We start from the raw sequence: 20,705 nt of genomic DNA on the forward strand, positions 1-20,705 counted from the left end.
ACTTCTCCTGCGACAACGTTGACGATGGAGACTGCCACATCTGGAAATGGTGGGATGTGGCGATTCAAGAAGAGCTTGGTGAAATGCATACACAACTTAGGATGCTCAAAGATCAATTCTTTGAGAGTGACCAGAAGGTGGCTAAGCTAGAGAAGATCACGGGTGCATTAACCAAGAAGAAATCAATGGTTAAATATGGGTTTGCAAAGGGAGTTTGTCTACTGGTCTTGGTAATACTGGTCATCGTAATGGGCTGGTAAGTTTCATTCCTTATTTAGATAATATATTTGAGACCAAATTAAAAATTTTAACTGTTTTATCTTATGTCTTTCAAGGAAGAGCTTCGGAGGATTTAAACAACAGTGTCTGAACTCGAGATGGGCTTCACAGGTACAATACTTTCACTCTTTTTAGTTTCAGTAATAAAAATTAACTATACTGGTCATGATTTAATGGTTATTAATGCTAGTATTGCTTCCTAACTCCTTAGATTTGATAGAATCGTACTTGTTAGCTTTAAGTGTAGCTAGTAGAGAACTTATTAGTCTGATTTGAGTGGTGGTAAATGCTTGTTTGCTTTCTATCTGCCTAACTACTCCGAACCTAAATGCTAGTTTACTTTCTATCGCTTACTTAAGTGTCTGTGTTGCTAATAGAGTAACACAGACCATCATCTAAATATGAATAACAGAACTGGGTTTGTTAATCTAATGTATAGTCAATCTTCAGTTGACCTTGAGTCACCCGAACCTGCTTGGTTCGTTAGCCAAGGTCCTGATGAGTATGGTTTCCACCCTGTCCAGCCTAGTGTCGAGTCTTCTGTCCAGCCTTGTGTCGAGTCTTCTGTCCAGCCTAGTGTCGAGTCTCCTGTCCAGCCTAGTGTCGAGTCTGCTAGCAAAGAGCGGAGGAAATGGTCTCTGATTGAGGATAAAATCCTCATTGGTGCGTGGCTTAACACCAGCAAAGACCCCGTAGTCAGCTGTGACCAGAAAGCTGAACGTTTCTGGAAGAGAATTGTTGACTACTACAACGCAAGCCCTCAACTGGTTGGGACAGTACCTAGAGAGCTTCGTCCAGCCAAGCAGAGGTGGATTAGGATTAACGAGCAAGTCTGTAAGTTCGTAGGATGCTATGATGCGGCGTTGAGGGGGCAGAGAAGTGGTCAGAATGATGATGATGTGATGAAAGCTGCACTCGACTCATTCTTCAACATTTACGAGCACAAGTTCGGCCTCGAACATGCGTGGAGGGAGCTGATGCATGACCAGAAATGGTGCACGACGTATATGGTTAAAGACGGTGGGAAGGAGAAGCGCAAACAAGTGGTTGACCTTGATACAGAAGATGAAGTACCCGAACATGAAGCAAGACCAGTTGGTGTGAAAGCTGCTAAAGCTGCTGGTAAGAGAAAGAAGAGTGGCAAAGAAGAAGAGATGTCACAGTTAGAGGCCATCAGGGAAATGAAAGGAAAACTCTCTAAACAAAAAATTCTTGAACGTTTACTTGCCAAAAAAGATCCACTATCTGAGATGGAAGAATCTCTAAAATTGAAACTCATGTCTGAGATGTTATGAGGCTATTAAGGTATAAATGTTACATGTTGTCTGGTGCATTGAGTAGTTAGTTGTTCGAAGTATTTGTTACATGACGCATTGCTTTTATTCTTTACTAACTCTTGTCTTTGTCTTGTTTCAGGTTCAGCAGTAGGACATGTGAACCAAGTCACGGGTGTATTTGGAGTTGCGAAGTTTTTTGTTGTTTTCCTCAAGTGACCAGAGTCACGGGTGGTGCATTGAGGGTGTATAAGTATCAGTCTTTTCTTGCGGAATTAGATATCTCTTTTGCTGTGTTTCGTCTCTATCAAACTTGTCTCCTTTTGTTGTAATCCAAGGCTGTATTCTTGTTGCTACAATCTCGAAGTGTAATCGAAGAAGTTTGCTTCTCTTTAGGTAACTTCTCCAAAGTTGTAGTCTTGTTGCTGCTTTTGATTATTATAAGAGTTTGCTTCTCATAAAAATCCAATTTGCACTTATATATACATTTTTGTTTCTCATAAAAATCCTATTTGAACAAAGTTGGTAGTCTTGATGGTATAAAGAAGTTATAGATAAAAAAAATTATAGAAAAAAAAATTTATTATTTTTGGAAGCAGGATACCTTTAAATGTCGTCATCTTCATCCGACGAAGTTTTCGAAGAAAGATTTGACGAAGTTTTCGAAGAAATCTTCGAAGATACATTCACCAACATAGTCGAGGCCCAAACCAGTAACCAAAGGAGCTGTGCTTATATTGAACGAAACCGTGAAGGAGGACAAGACCGCTTATGGAATGACTACTTCAGCGAAGATGCAACATTCTCGTCACAAATATTCAGACGCCGCTTCCGCATGAATAAGGACTTATTCTTGCGTATTGTCTATGGGCTATCAGAGAACTTTCCATTCTTTCAGCAAAGAAGAGATGCAACCGGGAGGTTAGGTCTTTCGGCACTACAAAAATGTACGGCAGCAATTCGTAGGCTTGCTTATGGTTCTGCGGCTGACACAGTTGACGAATATCTCTGACTTGGTGAGACCAGTGCACTTTCCTGTTTACATAATTTCACTGACGGAATATTACAGTTATTCGGAGGTGACTATCTACGACGACCCACACCGGAGGATCTTCAACGACTACTCGATATTGGAGAAAAACGAGGGTTTCCTGGGATGGTCGGGAGCATTGATTGTATGCACTGGGAGTGGAAAAATTGCCCGACCGCTTGGAAAAGACAATACACACGAGGATCAGGAAAACCGAAAATTGTCTTAGAGACTGTTTCTTCACAAGATCTTTGGATATGGGCTTTTTTTGGTCCTCCAGGTACCTTAAATGATATCAATGTCCTTAATCGTTCTCCTGTGTTTGATGACATTTTAGAAGGTCGAGCTACCAGGATAAGGTACATGGTCAACGGACACAGGTATAAGTTGGCATACTATCTAACGGACGGTATATATCCAAATTGGTCAACATTTATCCAATCTATCAAACTTCCTCAATCTCCAAAACAAGAGTTATTTGCTAAAGCTAAAGAACCAGCCCGAAAAGATGTGGAGCGGGCTTTTGGAGTATTGCAAGCTCGATTTGCGATTGTCAAAAACCCGGTTCGTACATTGAACAAAGAAAAGATAGGGAAGATTATGAGAGCATGTATCATACTACACAATATGATAGTTGAAAATGAACGAGATGGATACATGCGGTACGATATATCTGAATTTGAAGAAGGAGACGTCACCAGAAGTTCACAGGTGGAAACCAACAGGCCTACAAATCTGAATAATATGTTTCCCAATCGGAATGATCTTCGGGATGAGCATATTCATGAACGGTTGAAGAATGATTTAATCGAAAATATTTGGAATAAATTTGGTGATGAAGATTAATAATTAGTGTTTCTTGATTTCTTTTTATTTATCATTGTATCTTTTTTTTATCATGCAATTAATAAAATTTAAATTTCAATTTATAAAAAAAATACTATTATATTCTTAAGGATTAATTTTGTGAGATGTTTTTGTGGAAAATTGTTTCTTTTATATTTCAGGACGAACCGGGGCAATGTCTTCTTTCTCATTTGACTACTGTTTTTTGGCTGAGGTCACTGCTTCAAATCTAGAAGAAGACAAACTTGTGAGTCAATTTAGTTAGTAAAATAAATGGTTTAATCTATTATGTGTCTTTACGTTATTTGTTTGCAGTATCTTCCTGTGGGAGCTACGAGTTCTACTCCTTTGCACAAATAATGCCAAGAGACGATACTGGTGAACAAAGAGGGAAATTCAGGGAATGTGAGTTTGCGATATAGTGAATCAAGCGGCAAGTATTACATCACAAGAGGCTGGAGAAAGTTCTGTCTCGATAACAGATGCGAGATAGGGGACTTATTTGTGTTCAATGTGGTTGTAGATGAGAAAACTACTCCATTGATGTGTGTATGTCCGGAAAGAAAAGAGTGCTTTGAAATACTAAGCAAATACTTGAGCAGAAAGAGTGGTGAGTCTTCATTAGGTGGTGATTCATAATCATGTTGTATTTTAATATTAAATCATCTTATAAACTCTTATGTGTAATCTTTATATTTAATCATATTTTTATTTAGGAATTTTTCTATCTTTATGTAAAATTATTGTTTTTATCTTTAATTGTTGTATTTTTATGTTTAATTATTGTTTTTTATGTTTATTTCTTGTATTTTATGTTAAGTTATTCTATTTAATCATCCAATATATAAAAATTATATTTCACTACAAAAACAAAAAATCATTTTTCATATTTGGGATCACCATTGTACACACATTTTTCACAAGAGTCCTTAACTATTCAAAAAAGAAATATATTAATCTAATCCTAAGGACTCCACAATGGATCTCACCATTGTGGATGTCTAAGTCCAGTTTGGAATATGTCTTTTTCTTATCTTATTCTATATTCAACTCAATGAACCAAAATAAAACTAAACCGACTGAACCAAAATAAAACTAAACCTGAGTAACCCAAACAATTTTTGGTTATATAATCCAAATCGGCGATTTCGTCTCTTTTAAATTCATCAATGTCGCCTTCTCCGGAAAAGAGGAAGAAGCTGGAGGAGGAGCTCCCGTCGACACCGCAACCAAACCCAACTCCGTGATTCCCGATGAATTGCTCACAAGCTGCATCGCACGCCTCTCAAGATTATACTATCCGACTCTCTCCCTCGTCTCCAAGAGCTTTCGATCTCTTCTCTCCTCACCGGAGCTATACAAAGCCCGATCACTCTCATCGCGCACCAAGACCTGTCTCTATCTCTGCCTAGAGTCATCCTCTGACTCTCGCTGGTTCATCCTCTGCTGAAAACCTGATAAAAACAAATATGACGTCAGCAAGAACAAGAAGAAGTCAACTAGCTATGCTTTGTGGAAACTCCCAGCTCTCCACTCTCCTCCCGCCGTGTACGTAGCGGGGATCCATGGAGAGTCAGTTGAAGAACGCGTCCAAGGTGATGGATGCAAGAACACGAACATGGGATGACGTGGCGCCCATCCCTTGCACCTTAACGCGACGCGGATGGTGTGGTTTGTTATAACTCCCAAGAAGGTAAGTGGGATGTTGCGGAAGCAAAGATGGGTTCTTTTTGGTTTTCAGATTTTTACTGCGAGGTTGAGAATGTTTTGTACTCTGTTTGTGATGGAAAGTTGAGATGGTATGACGGTGTGTACATAGGCCAATGAGTTCTTGTCTGATGACACAGTGAAGAATGTGGTACCCGAGATTAAGGGTGGGCACTTGAGTTATTTTATCGATTCGGTTTGGGTTCTTCGGTTTGGTTAATTCAGTTTTAAAATTTTCTAACTGAAATAAACTATAACGGTTTAGTTTGTATTTGGTTTGGTTTGTGTTTTGGTTCGGTTTAATTGAGTTTCCGTAGTTTAATTCTTGTAAGAGAAATAATATTTTACAGAGATGAACTTCTATAATATCAACGCCTAGAGTTGGATAAGTTAGATAAATATATTTTTATGTGAAAAATATGGAGTACTCATATGCTCAAATTATTCCTAATGAGCTATTCTGCAAAGTTAAAGGTGCAGTCATAGTATGTAAGTGTGGAATCTACAGAGATTCAAGAGCACATATATTCATAATAAAGTATTACTTCTTATTATAACAGGTCAAAATATTATTTATGAAGGTTTACCTTTTTGATAAGATTCTTAAAATATAAAATAACATACATGTCACCATTAATGAAAGTTTTAAACTAATAACATAATTATAAATATATAAAATCTTCACATTAGCTTAGAAGTGAAAAATTAAAAAAAATTATATGTAAAATTTATATTTTCAAAATTATTGTAAATTTATTTTCAAATTAATGTTTTAATTATTCTTTAATTCATTAATCGGTACCAAAATAACTAATCAAATCACCTAAATATTGTATTAATTTGTGTATAAATTTCCAATTGATTCATTAAGTTAGTTAATAGGAAAACTTCCTAGTTTGACTATATGCCGCATGTATACCACCCTCTAAGTATTAAACTCTATAGTTAGTAAATCTTAAATCCAAATATTATAGTATTCTTTAGTGTAGTTTTGAAAAGTGATAGTCCAATTAAAGTATCTCAAGCAATTTATCTAAATCTTAAACCTAAATGTTAGAGTATTTTAGATTGAGTGCATTTATAATTTCTTAATAAAACAAACTTTTCATTTTGGTTTGGGCTGATCCCTGGCTTCCCACAACTCTGGCGCGCCCTGCCACACCTTGTGGCCCCTCTTTCAACCCTGCACTTCGCGTTATTGACTTGCTAGATCCGATCTCAAAAGCTTGGAAGCTGGACCTCCTACGGGAGATAGTGGTCCCTGAGGATATCCCCCTCATCCAGAACCTTAAATCTACACTATCCCCTCGTGTAAACAGGTACTGCTGGAGCCACACCAAGTCCGGTGTCTATTCTGTAAAATCTGGCTATGCTTTGGCCATGGAAACAATGGAAGCTTCAGAACCTGCTCCTGTTCTGGAACCAAGCGCCACGGCTCTGCAGGCTAGAGTTTGGACACTCAAAACTTCAAACAAAATTAAGCACTTTATTTGGCAGGCGCTCTCCAATTGCGTCCCAGTCTGCAACTCACTCGCGGATCGGCATTGCGGCAATGATCGAAACTGCCCAAGATGCGGAGCGGAGGAAGAAACGCGTAACCACCTGTTCTTTGAATGTCCGTCTTCTGTACAAGCGTGGGATCTGGCTGATATGCCACATTCTCTGGCTTATTCCCGTGCACCTCGATACTTAGTAACCTGGATCATGTCTTGTGGCAAGCTAAAGATTATGGTTTGCAGGATACTACTATCAACAACGTCCCGTGGGTAATATGGTACATTTGGAAAGCCCGAAACGACAAAGCTTTCAACAGCAAAGACCCCTCCCCGCTAGAGACTATTCAGATCGCTAAATCTGAGGCCGAAAGCTGGCGTGTAGCTTAAACAATAGAAGAATCCCACGATGACGACGATGATGGAGCCGCCCCGTTCACCACCACCACGACCACACACGCTGGCCCTGTATGCTCCATTGACACCTCCTGGCACAAAGACGATAATTGTTTCGGTCGGGGAATGGTCCTGACGACCAAGGATGGGATGACGACTTCCGGTTCATTTGCTAGTAACCAAGTCCTAACCCCCAGCACGTAGAGTTCTAAGCTCTGCTGTGGGCCATGATGAAATCCTCTATTCAGTTGGACCATAACTCAATGACCTTCGAGACAGACTGCCTACAACTGGTTAATCTACTCGAAGAAGACGAAAAAAACAACTGGCCATCTTTGTTGGCTGAATTTGATGAGTTTCATCTTATTCGTTCTATGTTTACGTTTTGCTCCATATCTTTTATTCTTCGTACTATGAACTTCCGAGCCGATCGCCTTGCTAAGAGAGCTCAGTTTCGAAGTATTTGTTTCTCCCATGTAAACTCTCAACTTCCAAGCTGGATGGCTCTAGAGGCCACCCTCTTGGCAGTATATTTTAATAAAATATAGAGTTTTCAATGTCAAAAATAAAAATAAACTTTTCATACAAAACAGTAATAGTACGTAGATTGTGTAGCATGCCTTGTAAAAAATCGAAACCGTTAGCACACGGATTTATGAAAGACAGTTTCAACTTTTTCATTACGCAAAGAATAAGGGCAGTACAGACTACAGCCAGAGTACTCATAGGCAGTGTGTTTTCAGAATTAAAAATAAAAAAAAATTAAGAGAAAAGAGAGTGACAAATCTTTATAATCGTTTATTTGCGAAGAGACTTCAAAAAACTGAGATATCTCTCAGTGTGTGTCATCTTCTTATTAATCCAGCCTTTTTTATTTTAAAATTTTAATTCTCAAAAAAACCATTTCCCCGAGATATTCTTATCAGTGGTATCAGTCAATGCTGATGTTTTAAATGAGAGGCTGAAGACGAATCATCGCCGCAGGAAGAGACCACCGTGAAGTTGGCCTTGAGCGGTTTCTTCGAGATCCCACCGCGACTAAAAAGCTGGTGACGGAGAAGATTTCTCCGGTGGCGACTGTAAAGGTTATCTGGCCTCCCTAAATCTTTCATCGACAAGGATTCAGTATTGTTTAAGCTGGCGAAAGACTTGGACTTCCCATTGTAGAACTTGGATATCCCTCTCCTGTTTTGTTGTATTCACAAGTTAGAGAAATTCAATATTCAGACAACAAGAATCAGACATAATATTTAATTTAAAATAAAAAATCAAACCTGATGGGTAAAACTTCTTCGAGAGATTCCATCGTATCAAGGGGACCCTTGTAAGGAGATTCAGCTTCATTTTCTCTTCCTTCGTCATCACTATTCTTGCCGATCGGAGAAGAAGACGAGAAGGACCTGCCAAACTTATCCATCATAATCAGTATTTTCTCATAGAAGAGAGAGTGGGATCTTTATATTTGAGTTTCTGTTTCCGTGTGTGTAACTTTGTTCGTCTGTTTTACATAAGGAAAGAATACAAAGAAAAATAACTAATCAAATCTTTTTTATTCTTTTGACATTACAAATCAAATCTTGATTATTATTACAAAGGAGAAGAAGATAAGAACTGAAAGAAAAATGTATTGTTAGCCCTTATCCTGAGCCAGCTCACTCCTTCCTTATATGCATTTCCCATAAAATGTTATGCCCATTTACGGTGCTGTTAAAATAATGGTAATGTTAAGAGATAACACTGTTTAAAATTTATTTATCTGATTGCTAATTAGTTATTCTCTTATGATTAATATTCAACGAAATATGTATCATTTTGTGATATATTTTAAACCCGTTTTAGGATATGCGAATAATACCAATAAACTCCGTTATAAGGTAGCTTTGAATACGGACTATATGCCGTGATTTTGAAAATAGCAATAAACTATGTTAAGTTTTCTTTTTCCATCTAATTTTTATTAAAAGGCTAAAACCAACGAGTACAAAACCCATATATCTACAACGGATACAAAGCCGAAGGTCCAAACTAGAAAAACAAAGTAAAGATAAAGACACTTGGACTTCCAAGCCCATCACACTAAAACCAAAACGAAAAGAAGCACCCGACATCACACGTCGAGTTTTTATCGTGAACTAGAGTGTTCGTCCGCGCTATGCGCGGAAAATGAGATTAAATATATTTTGTGTGGTATTATAATCTTTTAATAAATTTATTATTATTTATTGTTATATGATTATCTAGGTTGAGTTTATTTTTATCATTTTTATAATTTTTTATTTTTCATTTTAGGTTGATTATATAAACTATTTGTTTTCACCCTATATAGTCAGTTGCACACATATGTGGACATAAAATAGATTTTTTAGTAATCACATTTTTTCTTGCTTATTTTCTATTGCATTTCTTAGTACAGTAGAAATTCTGTAAATTAGCAATCCTAAAGTTAGTAAACATCATAATAAGAATTTGGAATGAGAGTGTTGTATTTTCCAAAACAATGGGAATGCTGGAGGTTCATGCGCATCAACTTTTATGTTGTTTGATTTGTCAAACTTTTGTAGTTGTCCAGAGTAAAGTAGATCAGTTATGGAATAAAAGTTTGGTATAACTCATGTGCAGAAGCAGAGGAAAGTTATTATCGTTACTAAGAACAAATACTAAGGTCTTAGGATAGGAAAATGGAAATCGTAGATAAGATGGTGGACATTTTTCCGAAGAGGAAATGTAGATGCGATGAGATTTTTCGAGTTGGGGAGCCTGAAGTTATTTTAAAATAAATCAGTGATCAGAACTTAGTAATAGCCCTTCTCATTTACGTGCATTTTTTTGTTTGACTAATATGTTTTAAAAAAATTAGTTTAACATGATATAAGGTAAGATATAGATACTGGTGTAACGTTTCTTACCATAAGAGTCGCAAATATCACAACCACCTGTTTATTTAAATGTGAAACCCACTTAGTTATACAAATAGTTATTCAAAAAAGAATGTTATCATAATCCATATAAACTTACAGTCATAGAGTTTCGGTTTGAATGTTGGTTGATCGTTTTTTAGACGAACTGAGAAATACTCATAATTAGAAAAATTCAAATACAACATTTTAGGTGGAAAAAATGTATATCTTACAATAAATACACACCTTTCGATTTCATATGTGATCCGAATGGACGTCCTCACATTAATAATTCATATATCACAATTAAAATAATAATATGCATGTATATATGTATCTCACATTAATAAAAATAAAGTAAATAAAGTAACACTTTCGTATAGAAATCAGAGAATTATTTTTATATAAATCTTTGATGAATAAATTAGTAGTTTCCATAAATATAAATTGTAAATAAACATATAGAAACTCCACTTTCGTGATTCTTTACAAACATAGAAAAGAGAACTGTCTTAAGATATCAACCTCTAATATTACAATGATGAGTAGTGTGTATATGAACCAACAGGAAGCAGTTTATTTTTTATTGTTTCTTTTCATACGTTTGTTTTTAAAGAGATTGTTACTTCACATTAATCATCAGTTGGTTGATTGTTACATAAAGGACAGAGATAACTCTAATATTGTAAGACATAAAGGAAAAAAGTCAACGACTCCACCCTTGCACGGGACTATACATTTTCAAAATCGTATATCTTCTCACATACAATTTTAGATCAGTTTCATAAACATATAAATGAATTTTATAACAGATTTAATAATTTTTATTTATACCAAAAGTAATATAAGTGAATAAGAAATCAATGTTTCTTTTGGGAAAAAACCACAAATGAAGTCAAAATGCCAAATGTAAAAAATTGGTTGTTACAGATGGTGATGGTCAATATAAATAGAAGGAACTTATACTTATTGAATGAGTAATGGTTTATGCACTGTGATCCAGGGGTTCATCTCATCAAAACGTGTTGTAAGTAATACTACACAATTGTATTTAAAATTAAGTGATTTGTAAGACCTTCTGTGTGTAATTTTGTCCTTACGCAGATATAAAAGTACGTAGCATAAGTAGTCTAGGATCCTTATTCAATCAGACTAAATATGTAAAATCATTCCTTTGAAACAGCTAAATAATTCTTTGTCTTACCTCCGGTGTCCAGATTGCTTGTCGAAGGTGGTTTCCCCATTTCGTCCAAGATCCAAACCTTAGTATGCGATCAATAAAACATAAACATCTTAGAATATGGAACTTCTTATGGAGAGGGTTAGGTGATTTAAAAAACTTACACTTTTATGGAACTTTTTTTTTTGTGTTTAGAGAAGGCATATTAGCATTTTTGTAGAGAGAATAAGAAGGGCTTGATTCTCGTGAATACTTGCCTTTTATTAAAGCAATGATTTTACAAATATGGTAAATAGATATTCTCATAAATAATCTGATATAACTCTATTCAATTCTTTGATACTAAAATCAGCCAAATATCATCCTTATAATTGATACTTAATAAAAAAACTCAAAAAAAAGCATAAAAATAACTTGGGACATGAAAATAAAATCCTCACATAAGCAAGTGAAGCTTATACGATTATAACTAATAGATTATGCATACATTCTCAGATGTTTATACCCAAGTTCAAGGAAAATCGTAAGTTATCAACATTCCTAATCGTATGTTTCTAAAGTGAACTGCCTAAAGTGATAGGAAAAAAAACATATAAAAGATCATATTAGGATAAGTAGATGCTTAAAGGGATAAGTAAAAACCATATAACGAAAATTGTATCAGAATAACTTAAACATAAAAGACAAAAGTCTGAAGATTAAAATTGAAAGAAGGCAAAGTCTTTATATAAACGTAAAAACAGTAAGAGGATACGCTGAAGCTATATTAGCCACTCTTGGAACGCTTGGCATCGTCTGACTCAAGACTATCAGCAGCTTTTCTAGCCTTATCACCCGCAGGATCTCCAAAGCCGCTGGAAGGAGCAGATCCATCACCCATAGTCGTAGGAATATCATCGGACGTTGCTGGAAGTGCAGCTTCTGGTGGGAGTATCTTTGTGACAGTTATGGTATGAGTCTTGCCTTTCAAGTTATGGTCCGACACTTTCACAATGAACTTCCGTGTCTGCCCTATTGTATCAAGTAAAGCTTGTGGAACCGGAACGCAATGGTCAGCTCCTGCTCCCTCATTAGACTAACAATCATGTAAAAACATACGTGAGTTCAAATAATACAACCTTTACTAAATGCATGAATAGGTGATGTTCCAACTAATTTGCTATAATACAATTTTTTTTGCTATTTAAAACAGGTCTAACATTACCTCAAAGAAATTAGCAACCAATTCTGCTGCATGTTTCCCAGTCAACTCCTTGCCGGCATTACCAAGGATGACAAAAACTGCTTGCTCGCTCTTATCATAAACAGAAATCTTCGTGAGGTACCTGCAACGAAAGAAGATTAGCTATTAGTACTGACAAAACGTAGATGAAACTATGACTACAACACTTACTGAGGCACGCCTGTGACTTCACTCTTCTCACACTTCTTGTTGTTGCACATCAGAGAAGTAGGACCTTTAACTGCCTTACTATTACATCCACCGCAGGAAACGTAATACCAAGAAGAACACTGGACAACATCATCTATAGTTGCTGTGCATTCAAACCAAGCAACCTTCATTGTGGAAAGTAAAATAAAATTCATAAGTACCCAAGCAAACAGAAATGAATGATAACAACAGAACAAATCTTGACCTTAGAAGCTTCCTGCTTAATGTAGGAGAATAGCTCCTCAAGAGTCACTGCCTCAGGCTTTGCGACTACCTCAGCAGCAATCCTATTAGCAATACCTGTGTTGGAGCTCAACCTGAGAAAAGGCAGAAGCCCAAAATTGTTACAGATGAAGACGCTTGAATATCAAAACTATACTAAAATGATGAACACAAATGCCTACCATTCAAAGTAATCCTTGCTAGGCTGAACATCGTCATCCATGAACACTCGAGATGATGACACAGAAGTGAGACAAAGGGTTCCTATTAATCAAAACTATACGATTAACAACAGCTAATTTATGCATATGAGCATGAAATTTTATTATTAAAATGCTAACCTCCAAGATGTTTAGGGTTCACTGTGGTGACCAAAAGAACGTGTGGGGTCCTTCCATACGATTTAAATTTCTGGCAAAACTCAGATGCGGCATTATCCCATAGATAGAGCTTCATCACTGGTCCGCTACATATGTAAACATTATGTGTTAAATATAACACACAAATAAAAAAAAATAAACAAATGGGTAAACTTACTCATGTGTCTGAACATGAACACATAGATGCCGCTTCTTAGTTATGGCAACTTCGTCAAGAACAGTATGGTCAGTGAGAGTCTGCCCATTCACCAGCCTCATGTGGCCAACATAATCTGAGATAGAATAATTAAACAGTCAACAAAAATCAACAGAATAATACTATAAATAGTTAACAAAACTCAACGGAATGATAATCACTAAAGGTGATAAATTATAAACTAAAAATGCAGGCATTAAGACCAACCATAGTTCAACATGACTTACCGTAAAGATCAACCATAGTTCAATTATAAACTAAAAATAATCACTAAAGGTGATAAATTATAAACTAAAAATGCAGGCATTAAGACCAACCATAGTTCAACATGACTTACCGTAAAGATCACCCTTGGAATCAGAGTTGGCCATAAACTCCTCGAAGCTGTGGAACCTGAACCTGTCTTCTGGAATCAGAACCGGAGGGTTCTCAAAAACGGATAAATCAGAATTCCAACTGAATGAGACGATGGCGATATGATCAGCAACCGAGAACTGAGTTTTGTTCCTGGATCCGAAAAAATTCCTGAGCTTATAGACGGAACCAGCTACCAGATCAAATGTCCCTACTCGACCAGCTGGAACAAAACCTTGAATAACAGTTCCCTGGAAATAAATTGAAATATTCGATTAATATAAATCAAACAATACATCAGATTACTTTGTAAACTTAAGCAGACATATATAGAGCGACATATATAGAGCAGACATAGGAACCAATCTAATCTACTGAAAAAGAATAACACTCGGAGAAACCAATCTAATCGACAAAAGCCATGTTCGTCCCGTAAACGCTGCGGCAGCGGCAGCGATCATAATTATCAAAGGAATGTTGAAATTTTTTTGCCTCCGTAAGTTGCGGCGATCACTTTAATGGTGGGAATAAGAGAAACTATGGGAAATTGTGGATCGCTGAATAAAACGGCGGCATGCTCCGTAATTAATTTGAGCCACCAGCGGCATCTTTTGCTCCTCCTCTGTTTTCACCACTGGGATATCTCTCTATTAATTTTCTGTTCTCTGTGTTATTTTTTTGTCGCTGCCGCTGCCGCAGCGTTCAGGAAACGAACAGGGCAAAATATAAAATTAGAAGCACGAAAAAACTAATACGTTGTACTGAAAGCAAGACCAAGAATAGCACTCGGAGGAACTAATCTAATAGACAAATATAAATTCAGAAACACAAAAAATTAATAAGATCTACCGAAAGCAAGACTCGGAGAATAAAGCCAAAGACGTTGACAAACCTCTTCGTCAATAAGGAGCATCTCTTTTCCAAGCAGGGTTTTCGTGTATATATTTCGAGCCTCCCATAAGTGAATCAGACGAAACCTCAACTCAGCTTCGCATGGGCCGAGTGAAACATCTCTGAAGAACATCACTTGGTTTGCATGCGCGGAGGACAGAGCGGTAACAGTGTTTGGGTTCATCGGATTGGTAGACGAAACAGGGGACTTTCCGTTTGGTTTCGCAGTCACAGAGGAGGCGACGGTCTTCTTGCTGGCTTTGCGATCGCCGGAGACGGATGAGTTGCCGGTGGATTCCATCGGGATGAGTTTTGAGAGTCTTTTCAACTTGGATGGGAAGATAAGATAGAAAAAGAGATTTATATATAGAAAAACAGAGAAGAAGGTGAAAGGAATCCATTGAATGAGCTTAATCAAGGATTCAGTTAGTGGTGATTTACTGGTGGAGACGAAATTGAAGAGATGAGAAACGGAAGAGATGGAAGTCGCAAAGGTACGGGGAAAAAAATTAAGTCGACAGAAGACGGAGACAGCTTGTGGCGAAGAGAAAAAATGGGCTAGACTATAACAGCCCAAATAATAAACAAAATCCACCGAAAGCCCAAACAATTGACTTAATAAATGACGTGGATGAAATGATGCATTCCATTGGTGGAATTTCCTGTCCGACGTGGATACCGTAAGAAGCCTTATTTTGCTCCTTTTAGTATAGTTTTGATGGGACACATGTTTAAAAAAAAAAAAAAACACTAAACCGAATGAACCAAAATAAAACTAAACCTGAGTAACCCAAACGATTTTTGGTTATATAATCCAAATCAGCGATTTCGTCTCCTTTAAATCAATCAATGTCGTCGTCTCCGGAAAAGAAGAAGGAGAAGAAGCTGGAGGAGGAGCTCCCGTCGACACCGCAACCGAACCCAACTCCATCACTTCCCGATGAATTGCTAACAAGCTGCATCGCACGCCTCTCAAGATTATACTACCCGACTCTCTCCCTCGTCTCCAAGAGCTTCCGATCACTTCTCGCCTCGCCGGAGCTATACAAAGCCCGATCACTCTCATTCCGCACCGAGAGCTGTCTCTATCTCTGCCTAGAGTCATCCTCTGACTCTCGCTGGTTCACCCTCTGCCGAAAACCTGATAAAACCGAAACCGAAGATGACGTCAGCAAGAACAAGAAGAACAATGATGACGTCAGCAAGAACAAGAAGAAGAAGAAGTCAACTAGCTATGCTTTGTGGAAACTCCCATCTCTCCACTCTCCTCCCGCCGTGTTTTCCGGTCTCGTCTCCGTCGGTTCTGACATCTACAACATCAGATCCTCCTCCAACGTCTCGGTTCTCGACTGTCGGTTTCACACGTGGCGCAAAGCTCCGAGCTTGCCTGTGGAGCTGATGGCGCTCTCCGCTTGCGCCGTTGACGAGAAGATATACGTGGCGGGGATCCACGGCGAGTCGCTGAAGAACGCGTCCAAGGTGTTGGACGCAAGAACGCAAACATGGGATGACGTGGTCTCCATCCCTTGCAGCCTGACGAGACGCGGCGCTTTGAACATGAGGAGCGTGTGTATCGACGGGAAGCCGCACGTGGCGACTGACGATGGTGTGGTTTGTTATAACTCCCAGGAAGGTAAGTGGGAACTGGGGGAAGCGAAGATGGGTTCTTTTAGGTTTTCGGATTCTTACTGCGAGGTTGAGAATGTTTTGTACTCTGTTTATGATGGAATGTTGAGGTGGTACGACGGTGAGGTGAACGTGTGGAGAAGTTTGGAGGGTTTGGTCGGACTGCCGAAGTTCTTGCCTGGTGTTTCTGTTAGATTGTGTGATTATGGTGGTAACATGGTTGTCGTGTGGGACAAGAACATGCTCTCTAGTGGCGAGAAGAAGATTTTGTGTGCTGAGATTGCGCTTGAAAGGCGTGGAGTTTGGGAAATTTGGGGAGGAGTTGAGTGGGTTGAGCATGTGCTTACAGTTCCTATAGGTTATTATATCGTCAAGGCTCTTTCTGCTATGGTTTGATGAATGCGATGTGTGTGTGTGATCTTTTGGTATTTGCTGACTTTGTATTATGTATAAATGTACTCGTTCACTTTTTGTATACTCTCCCAATATACTCAGGAAGATAAAAACGAAGAAACATAATATTTACTTGCTTGTTGCTTCAACTAAACCTTTTGAACAATAAGATATCAATCAACCAAATGATATATATCACCCTATGTGGAAACTGTTTGAACAATCCTTATCTGTGTGTATCTAGAAGTCTGTGTCATCCGGATGATGAGCTCGATTTGCGCTCTTCCTCTGGAACTTCTGTATCTGCGGTGGCAAGTGTTTCAAGAAGCTTCCTTGGTAACTTGTGGTGCCACCCGCTGATTCATCCTCTGCCAAATGTTTTTTTTTTTAAACAATCAGGTTAGAGCTAAAACACTAAGCAACTCCGAGACAATGAATTTTTGATGGGAAATGCTTTTTACCAAAGAGGGATTTAATTGATGGCCGCTTGGGCTTCGTGCTCTTCTTCTAAGTTACAAGCCGAGTTCGTTATGTAAGTGTGAATTTACGTATCCCTGATAATTGATGTTCATTTACGGTTTCAACGTTCTTGTAAGTATAACCCACAAAGTTGATGTCTTTAGATGACAAGCATCTGTAGAGAAGATAACCAAAAACAAAGAAGCAAAATCATTTTTGTTGATATTGTCAGCTTTTGAACTTGCTTGTCAGTCTGCTACACAAGGGGGATTAAAGATGATAAGTTCTTATACGCATCACTGGTGGTCATGCATCTAGTTACATATTTGAACCATTCACTTATAGTTTACCTCATCAAAAAATTTCAACGTTTTGGGTGTCCAACTCGTCATTGACTTGTGGAATAAAAGCAGCCTTCATTTGATATAACTTCTGGAGCAATATAATCAGGCGTTCCAACTGTTGAATAAGCCTGCAACCCATTAAAAAAATTCTATATCAACAGAGAGAGAAACTTCATAAGATAAACAGACTAGTGATTGGAACTCACACGCATCCTTCTATTTCTCTACCAGTTTTGCAGCTGTTCCATTTGGGAGAGGGTGCCTCACGATGCCACAGGGCGACCATCGCTCTGTAACGCTCCGCTAACGTTCTGCGCATTTGTGAAATCCTTTTCCTCGAGAACATTACAGTCTAATGGCTTACATAATCCAAAATCTGATAGTTTCATGTGACCACTTCTATCAAGCAGCAGATTATCAGGCTTGATATCTCTGTACACAAATATGAATGAATTGATACTTACAACATGGGCACAAGAGATCATACAAGTTTTGTTGTTGCTTCACTAGACCTGTGGATATAGTTGTGCTTATGAATGGACTCGACAGCTAAGACAGTCTCCCCAACATAAAACCTTGCCTCATCTTCATGAGCAACGTCATCATATCCCCACCAGGGAGATACTCCATGATAAGATACATATACTCAAAAAAAAAAAAAAAAAAAAAAAAAGATACATATACTCTTCGTCTTGGAAAGAACAATACAGCTTCACAATGCAGTTGCTGTCAACCTCCGGGAGTAAATTTCTCTCTGCTTTCACATGTTCCACCTGGCCTCTACGAAGCATCTCAGATTTGTTAAGCTTTTTCATTGCGTAGACATGCCCTGTCCCTTCTCCCTACATATCCTAACCTGCATCAAGTCAAGAGATAAAGATAACATGTTCTCCTTCCCTTTAGACTTTATCTTAGTGATATGCTCCTACTCTTACCTATGTACAACAATATTCATGTCACACAATAGGACAGATTTCTCTAGCGACTTGCACCTCCAAGAAGATAATATATATATGAGGTAACAGTACAGTGTTTGACCAAATGTGCTAAACACAAAAAGTAGGAGCTTGAACTCTGACAAAACTCTGTCAATTGAATTCTATCCATTCAATTGGTTAATCAAGTGCATAGTGCCTAGTAAATAGCCAAGTTAGTACCTTAAAACGAGCACAAAGTTGGAACCTTTTTTACTCATTCACTAGCCAACCCTAATAGTATGTTCTAAAATCAAACCCAAGTTTCGAGAATTACAAACTCTTTAAGATGATATCAGTGGAAGGTAAAGCCATTTGAAAGAGTGAACACAGAATGTGCAAACAAGAGAACATACTGTAACACCCCGGCCCAGGTCCAAGTGGAAAAGGCCCAACAGAGAGAAACCCTAAGTAACCCTAATCCTAACAACTATAAAAGGAGGTGCCTCTCTACAGCTGAGCCATCACAAACCCACCAAGCGAAGCCCTGCGAGACACGAGAGCTGCCGCCGCCACCAGCACGCCGAGGAAGCGCTGCCGTCGACCACCGTCCGCGCAGCCCAAGTCGCCGATCGCGGGTGCCAAGCCGCCGGCTTCTCGATTCTGTGGAGTGTAACCGCCTGCGTTTAGAGCATTAAGGTAAAACCTCAGATCCTTATTCTTCCTAGTCTTCGGTGATGTAGATTTGAGATCAAAAACTCCCTTTCTCTCATCCAGACTTCCGAGAGCCAGATCCGGAACAGAAACTGCTACCTTGCTGTCTTAGATCCAGACCGACAACCAATTAAGGTGAGGACTTGTCTGTGAACTCCTCTCAAGATCCCTAACCCTGTATAGTATTAGGGAGTATCTAGTATGAGTTAGGTTGATTGTTATGATGAATGAATGAAATCAATGATGAGATTGATGAAATGTTGATGATGATTGAGAACCTAGTGGATCTAGGGAAAGAAAGTAAATAAAGTAAGAGTCTAGAATGACTAAAGAAAGAAAGAGTCTAGTAAGACTAAGAGAAACTAAGAAAGTTGAATGAAATACAAACCACCGAGGGACTGGTGGGGAGTATGTGAAACGCGGCGGCCGTAGCGTTCAAAAACGGCAAGTAAGAATAGAGGCGCCGGTAAGATTGAGTCACGCCGAGTCTTGGCGGGAAGGGGTCGTAATACACTGCAAGGGGTATGGACTACATCCAAGGGAACCGGATGCCGGGTGTACCAGGGCAGGCGACTTCATAGGGATGCAGCAAGAAAGGGGAGGGTTGGTCCGCTTGAGCTGTGTAGGTCCTAGGCGTCTAGGGTGTTTGATTGTTAACTGCTAGCCCTGCTAGATTACGTTCTAATACTTGCTGTGTTATGTGTTTTGATAAGAGTTAGCGGGTTCCTAGAACCCGTCCTCACTGAGTATTTTCCCCAAAATGCTCACCCCTCTCTTCCGCAGGTACGGACGAGGAAACGCAGGAGTAAGGTTGGAGTGGTGATGGTTCCTGGGCCGGGAATGTTGTTATTTTTCATGTTCTTATTTTTAAATCGTTTGCTTTTCAAGACCGGTGTTTAAACTTGTTACTTATGATTTCCGTTAAGATTTCTAAGCAATAAAAAGGATTTGGAGTTTCTTTTATCGTTAAGTTGTGAATTTAATTAAAAAGGGGACCAGTAAGGGATACACGGGTTGTCGGGAAATGTGACAAGTGTACCCCTACTCCGTTCCGGGAACCCCAGGAGAAGTTGGGGAAGGGACGGGTCTTTCAATTGGTATCAGAGCCAGGTTAAAACCCGTCCGGTTCCGTCCGGATGGGTACTGGCAGTTAGATTTTCCTTAATGAGCCGGAATTTGTTTTTCTTTAAAAAAAAAAAAAAAAAAAAAAATCGATTTCATGGAAATGGGACATGGTCACCATGGACTTCGTGACAGGATTGCCCCGGATCACGGGCAATAAGGATGCAATATGGGTAGTAGTGGATCGACTCACAAAGACATCACATTTCATTGCCATCAAGAAGACTGATGGAGCGGACATACTCGCCCGCAAGTACTTAGACGCGGTGGTACGGCTACATGGAATACCTGTGAGCATCGTGTCGGATAGGGACCCCAAGTTCACTTCAGCCTTCTGGCAGGCATTCCAGAAGGGATTAGGCACCAAGGTACACCTCAGCACGGCCTACCATCCCCAGACCGACGGTCAGTCGGAGCGCACGATACAGACACTGGAAGACATGCTGCGAGCGTGTGTCTTGGACTGGGGAGGGAAGTGGGGTGAGTACCTGCCGCTGGTGGAATTCGCATACAACAACAGTTATCATGCCAGCATCGGAATGTCCCCGTTCGAGGC

The 20,705-nt window shown here is 38.8% G+C and overlaps 4 protein-coding genes, 1 long non-coding RNA gene and 1 pseudogene across 5 annotated transcripts; 4 read left to right on the plus strand and 2 right to left on the minus strand.

The window, feature by feature from the left end:
* Nucleotides 1-4,510: 4,510 nt before the first annotated feature.
* On the plus strand, nt 4,511-5,587 carry LOC111208189 (annotated as a pseudogene).
* On the plus strand, nt 5,556-7,019 carry LOC106408525. The gene is made up of 4 exons (XM_022706902.2): nt 5,556-5,625; nt 6,347-6,585; nt 6,634-6,828; nt 6,876-7,019. The coding sequence occupies exons 1-4, from the start codon at nt 5,556-5,558 to the stop codon at nt 7,017-7,019; spliced, it is 648 nt and encodes a 215-aa protein (XP_022562623.2).
* A 658-nt stretch (nt 7,020-7,677) lies between these two features.
* LOC111208190 (protein OXIDATIVE STRESS 3 LIKE 2-like) lies at nt 7,678-10,292 on the minus strand. Its single transcript, XM_022707005.2, has 2 exons — nt 8,300-10,292; nt 7,678-8,210 (listed from the first exon to the last, which is right to left on the minus strand). The coding sequence occupies exons 1-2, from the start codon at nt 8,443-8,445 to the stop codon at nt 7,961-7,963; spliced, it is 396 nt and encodes a 131-aa protein (XP_022562726.2). The 5' UTR covers nt 8,446-10,292; the 3' UTR covers nt 7,678-7,960.
* Nucleotides 10,293-11,707: 1,415 nt separating this feature from the next.
* On the minus strand, nt 11,708-15,428 carry LOC125576546. Its single transcript, XM_048736867.1, has 9 exons — nt 14,579-15,428; nt 13,670-13,937; nt 13,294-13,408; nt 13,098-13,222; nt 12,939-13,020; nt 12,740-12,851; nt 12,496-12,659; nt 12,307-12,427; nt 11,708-12,177 (listed from the first exon to the last, which is right to left on the minus strand). Exons 1-9 carry the CDS (start codon nt 14,876-14,878, stop codon nt 11,869-11,871), a joined length of 1,596 nt encoding a protein of 531 aa, XP_048592824.1. The 5' UTR covers nt 14,879-15,428; the 3' UTR covers nt 11,708-11,868.
* Nucleotides 15,416-16,732, plus strand: LOC106407026 (F-box/kelch-repeat protein At5g51250-like). The gene has a single exon (XM_013847801.3). The coding sequence runs from the start codon at nt 15,427-15,429 to the stop codon at nt 16,597-16,599; it is 1,173 nt and encodes a 390-aa protein (XP_013703255.2). The 5' UTR covers nt 15,416-15,426; the 3' UTR covers nt 16,600-16,732.
* A 1,972-nt stretch (nt 16,733-18,704) lies between these two features.
* On the plus strand, nt 18,705-20,011 carry LOC125576547. Its single transcript, XR_007314982.1, has 2 exons — nt 18,705-19,012; nt 19,091-20,011. It is a non-coding gene; the product is annotated as an uncharacterized LOC125576547 (long non-coding RNA).
* Nucleotides 20,012-20,705: the final 694 nt, after the last annotated feature.

This window comes from Brassica napus, chromosome A1 (genome assembly GCF_020379485.1).
Source record: "Brassica napus cultivar Da-Ae chromosome A1, Da-Ae, whole genome shotgun sequence".
NCBI lineage: Eukaryota > Viridiplantae > Streptophyta > Magnoliopsida > Brassicales > Brassicaceae > Brassica > Brassica napus.

Coding starts and splice junctions, on each gene's coding strand:
- LOC106408525 (XM_022706902.2), top strand. CDS start 5,556: ATGGAGTACTCATATGCTCAAATTATTCCTAATGAGCTATTCTGCAAA. Junction 6,586..6,633: donor CCACGGCTCTGCAGGCTAGA/GTTTGGACACTC, acceptor TTTATTTGGCAG/GCGCTCTCCAATTGCGTCCC. Junction 6,829..6,875: donor CCCGTGCACCTCGATACTTA/GTAACCTGGATC, acceptor TATGGTTTGCAG/GATACTACTATCAACAACGT.
- LOC111208190 (XM_022707005.2), bottom strand. CDS start 8,445: ATGATGGATAAGTTTGGCAGGTCCTTCTCGTCTTCTTCTCCGATCGGC. Junction 8,211..8,299: donor GAAGAAGTTTTACCCATCAG/GTTTGATTTTTT, acceptor ACAACAAAACAG/GAGAGGGATATCCAAGTTCT.
- LOC125576546 (XM_048736867.1), bottom strand. CDS start 14,878: ATGGAATCCACCGGCAACTCATCCGTCTCCGGCGATCGCAAAGCCAGC. Junction 13,409..13,669: donor TTCCAAGGGTGATCTTTACG/GTAAGTCATGTT, acceptor ATTCTATCTCAG/ATTATGTTGGCCACATGAGG. Junction 12,178..12,306: donor TGGTTGCTAATTTCTTTGAG/GTAATGTTAGAC, acceptor CATGATTGTTAG/TCTAATGAGGGAGCAGGAGC.
- LOC106407026 (XM_013847801.3), top strand. CDS start 15,427: ATGTCGTCGTCTCCGGAAAAGAAGAAGGAGAAGAAGCTGGAGGAGGAG.